General features: G+C 33.8%; 1 protein-coding gene across 1 annotated transcript in view; it reads right to left on the bottom strand.

Moving 5' to 3' along the window:
* LOC135216298 (hyaluronidase B-like) overlaps nucleotides 1-4935 on the bottom strand; it is a 27563-nt gene that overhangs the window by 8241 nt on the left and 14387 nt on the right. The window contains exons 2-3 of the mRNA XM_064251467.1: nucleotides 1727-1864; nucleotides 153-300 (exon numbers count right to left, since the gene is read on the bottom strand). Of these exons, the coding sequence (XP_064107537.1) occupies nucleotides 153-300; nucleotides 1727-1864 (286 nt within the window). The remainder of the gene's footprint in view (nucleotides 1-152; nucleotides 301-1726; nucleotides 1865-4935) is intronic.

The following is a 4935-nucleotide window of genomic DNA, read 5'->3' as shown; positions in this document are numbered from 1 at the left end:
TCTAACGTTAATTGGTAAATCTGAGATGTTCTCTGAATAGCCAACATGCTACCATGCGTAAACATTGTTAAAAACCTCTCTCTCTCTCTCTCTCTCTCTCTCTCTCTCTCTCTCTCTCTCTCCTTCCTAACACTGTCCTAAACGGAAGTTACCTCTGAAGTTAGGAGGCAATTTCTTCGTAACTTCATCAGCGAATACTTGCAAGTGATCCACAAGGCTAGCGTTCTGAGGGATTCCTCCGTTGACCGGACTATCATTTTCAATCCATGGAAATTTCCCTGGCCCGTAGAATATTGACACCTGGAGAGAGATTGTCAATTATTATGTCAATTATTATTGCACTATATACTTATTTTAGTATCACATGATTACCAGGCAATTGATTGATGGCACTTTTAAAGAGAGTAATAATATATATATATATACATAAATATATATATATATATATATATATATATATATATATATATATATATATATATAATATATATTATATATATATATTTGTGTGCGTGTGTGTAATGTGTGTGTGTGTGTAGTTATGCTTATGCAATTTTTCAACTCGACCAGAAATTGAGACAAAATTGTTCAAACTTGTTAAGTAATCAATATTTATTGAATGATTTAATTGTGATGAAAAGTCTCATTTTCATCTCGTTTTCATCTTTCACTTAATTGCTTTTAGTCTAAAAGTTCAAGTTATATTTACTTGTGAATTTAATAGGCAAAATTTTCAAGTCTAGTCACAGCATTGGGCTTCCCCAAATAAGTCAGTGTAGTTGGCTAATTTTCCAATAGGTATTAGTTAATACTTTCATATTTATAAATATTCTACTGGCAAACTGTAACATCTACTTACAGACACAAAATCGGTCGATCCTAGAGATATGTTAAAATTACCGGTCTTATTGCATATCATACTGTAATGAAATTATGTGAAATAGATTTTTCTTTGTGTACATTCAAGACCGTCACACGTAAAAAAAAAATCATAAAAGCAATTGTTTTTGTACTGAGAACTTTACCTGGAAGAGCATAAATCAGGAAGGAAGGACACTTCTCTTTTTATTAGTTCTGTATTTGAATATCTATAGTGTTTTCAATTTTTACCTTCAGTTTTTATAACTAAAATCCTTCACATGCATTGCTCTACCTCAGTGTTGATACTTACGGCGCATCTGTGCATCTGTGTACTACCTTGCAAACAAAATTCACTGTCACTCATACTTTAATGCATCTGTTCAGTATTTTTATAGTTCACTTTCAAAATATATTCAAAAGCTTTTATAAGGACCTCTAGCCTTTTAGAATTCACTCAAGATGAAGCGTATCAAGTTATTATACAGTTCTTCATTAATTTCTAAACATTGTTTTGCTCATAACATTAAGTGTGGTTCATGAACCAAAGTCTGGACTTTTATGCACGCATTCAAAAGTAAATACACACCGTTATATAGACACACACACATACACAAAACACACACACGCACACACACACACACACACACACACACACACACATATATATATATATATATATAATATATATATAATATATATATATATATATATATATATAATATTTGTATATAGTATATGCATGTGTGTGTGTGTATTTACATGCAAGAACGAATGGAAAAACAGAGCTACACTTGGCCCTAAAGTAATTACCAACAGAGTCGTCACCGCCTGTTCGTGCAAATGAGGTTGAACAGGGAAGCATTACCTTATCTCCATAAAAGACGTCATCCGTGTTTTGAAACAATTCCAAACTGGAAGCGTTGATGTAAATCCCAAATTGCTGGCAGGTTTGCGAAGGGATATTCCAGTACACGTCGAAACAATGACTGTTGCCGATGTAGGTCTAAAATTAACAGCGCCAGCCGAATACATTCCGCCCTGATGTGAACCTGTGCTCGCTGTCTCTGCCCAATTTTCTGCAGAAACACGAACAAAATTAAATCAATCTTTCTCCCCCTCCACCCCCTCCCCCTCCCCCTCTCACTCTTCCTCCCCCTCCCCCTTCAAATTAGAAGGGAAATAGAAAGTTGTCTCTGTTTTACAGGATGGGGCGGTCTCTCGCGTTGTCGTTTCGTCGGCGAATAAGATAAATCTTTGTATTGTTTAATCAGTTTATTTTATTTAACCACATACTCGCAATATAATGTTATATGCTGTTATTGTAACCGTTTTATTTAGGTGAGATACGAATCTACGTATGATAAAATACACGACTGCTCAAGGCTCTGAAAGATTCTAGTCAAATCGTGTTTATACTATTTCCATCTTCATTCACAAAGGAATATATATCATTTTTAAGGCAAAACGCCACGTATAAAACCAATAATTAATATACATATATTAATATATATATATATATATGATATATATATTTGTGTGTGTGTGTGTGTGTGTCCGTGTGTGTGAGAGAGAGATACTAAATAACACAGTAACACGTGTCTAGTTATCCTTAGGTTTAAAACATTTTTGTTTTACTTTTCATAGAATCTGACGCTTCAGACATTTGTTATAACTTGTTATCCCCATAAGATTCCATCTCCACTTTTATCAAATAGTGAATTAAAGGTACGAGGGCTCAGAATCTTAAAAACAACAGCCGTGAAAAGTTCAGGAGACAAAAAAAAAAACAACAAAAAAAAGTCCTGGAGAAATCTGAAGGTTTAGTAGAGCACTTAAGAGGAAATCCGTTCTGTGATGAAAAGGTGCAGATGGGTATTTGCTAACAAAGACAGGAAAAGGAAATTTGAATTCCAGTAATCTAGTGAATTATGATCAATAACACCCCGTTCTGTGGATGGTAGCAGCTTTCCCAATGTTTGTTTATAGATATGTCATGGGAATGTGGAAAAATTATCAACAAGTTTAAAGGCACAGTTAGAAAAACATAATGACCTTAGAAATGTATTGTTCCTCAGATAAAAAGGTGTATTTTTTCATTCATTTCTTGCAGTCGGGAATGAACAATTGTCATAATCTAAACAAAAAGCAGGCCTGTAAAATTTATTTATTTTTAATTAGTACAAATAATTCGTAGGAATATGAGCTATTTACTACCTATGCAGGGAAATATTTAGGAACTGGGACAATTTTCTTTTGATGGTAAAACAGATCAGGGGGTAAACAGGTAAAATCTAGAATAAGAACTGATGATTTGATATGCGATGCATAATTACATAAATGGTAAAAAAATAATGATTTAAGATAAGTAGATATGATGTTAGGAAGGATACGAGTTGGTTACAAAACCTCTCAGAGAAAAAATTGTGAGGATTTTTTTTAAGTACACTGTACTGCTGAGAATCATCTCCAAAAATATATGGGGGGAATTTTGAACGTAGAAGACTTAGAAATATATTGAAGATACAAAAAATAAACAAAAGAAATTAATTTTGTAGACTGAGAAAAAGATTCTCTCCATGAATCTAGTATGTAATAAAACTAGCAATTTATGTGTTAATGTGAAAAATTATATTTTAACCACTTGTTATATTAAACCTAAAAATATAAATGACAATTTTAACAATAGCAGAATACTCTTTGCCCTAATGAAGCTCAGAGTTGATAACACAGTTCTTTCAAGAAATAAAAAAAATACAAAGGCAAGCCCATTGTGAATAATTAACTAAAGAAGAGTAAAAATGCTGATCGCGGTAGAAGGGTCTCTTGAAATCTGGAAGTAAACATTATTCACTTATACCTTCTTGATCTACTTGAGTCCCCCAGAAACTTTTGGATTGTAGGCACTGAAGGACGATACAATATTACCTTTCTTCACTTTACTTGTGTGTGTCTGTGGGTATGTGTATGTGTGTGGGTGTGTGGGTGTGTGTGTGTGTGTGAGTGTGTGTGTGGGTGAGTGTTTATGTGATTGTTTTGGAGATGTATGTGTGTCTATTAGTGCTTTTTGGCTGGGTGTGCGGGAGGTCTGCTGTGCATGTATGGGTGGGTGAGTGTGTGTGGGAAGCGTGTATATGTGTGTGCTTTTGGTGGGAGTGTGTTTGTGAGGTTGTCGTGTTTGTGGTCGAGTGTGTGTATAGTGGTGTGTTTTGGGTGCGTGTGTGTGTAAATATGTGTGTGCCTCTGTGTGTGTGGTTGGGTGTACGTACATACGAAAAAAATCATTCATTCTCACACAATCCTTCCCAATCAACAGAACAAACAAATCAAGTTGACAAATAATAATTGTCTTTCTCTTGGCCTCAGTTTGATAGTTTTCGATTGTGCAGTGAGAGAGAGATGCACGTGTTTGGAAAAGTAAAACTATCTTTCAAGGGTTATTTTTTTTCTTAATATTTGACGTTTTCTTTAATTTCTTTTCTGCCATAACTGGAGCCCTACTGAAGGCTTCTCCAGTACATAGCTTAAAAATACGCAGAAAATTAAATTAGTATTGAATATCAGACACAGCAAAAAACTAAAAATAATCTGAAACATATGGCTAAGAAAATTGATCCTAACGAGATTTAAATTCATAGAATATGAATTACATAGCCGTAGCATCATCTACCTTTGTTGTAAGAGTACACACACACACACGGGACAACAAATTCATGGTGGTCATTGACAAGGAACTCTTCACCCTTTTTAGGGTTGGTTGTAGCCGAATGTTATATATATTAATAATATAATCATATAATATTATTATATTAATTATATTAATATATATATATATAATAATATATAATATTAATATATATATATTATACACTCAAGCATTCGTACAAAAAACACCCTAAAGGGTGAAGAGTTCCTTGTCAATGACCACCATGAATTTGTTCTTCCGTGTGTGTGTGTGTGTGTGTGTGTACTCTTACAACAAAGGTAGATGATGCTACGGCTATGTACTGGAGAAGCCTTCAGTAGGGCTCCAGTTATGGTAGAAAAGAAATTAAAAAGAAAATTCAAATATTTACC

The sequence above is a fragment of the Macrobrachium nipponense genome, chromosome 6 (assembly GCF_015104395.2).
Source record: "Macrobrachium nipponense isolate FS-2020 chromosome 6, ASM1510439v2, whole genome shotgun sequence".
NCBI lineage: Eukaryota > Metazoa > Arthropoda > Malacostraca > Decapoda > Palaemonidae > Macrobrachium > Macrobrachium nipponense.
The sequence above is the reverse complement of the archived record's forward strand: the minus strand, read 5'-3'. Positions and strand labels throughout refer to the sequence as shown.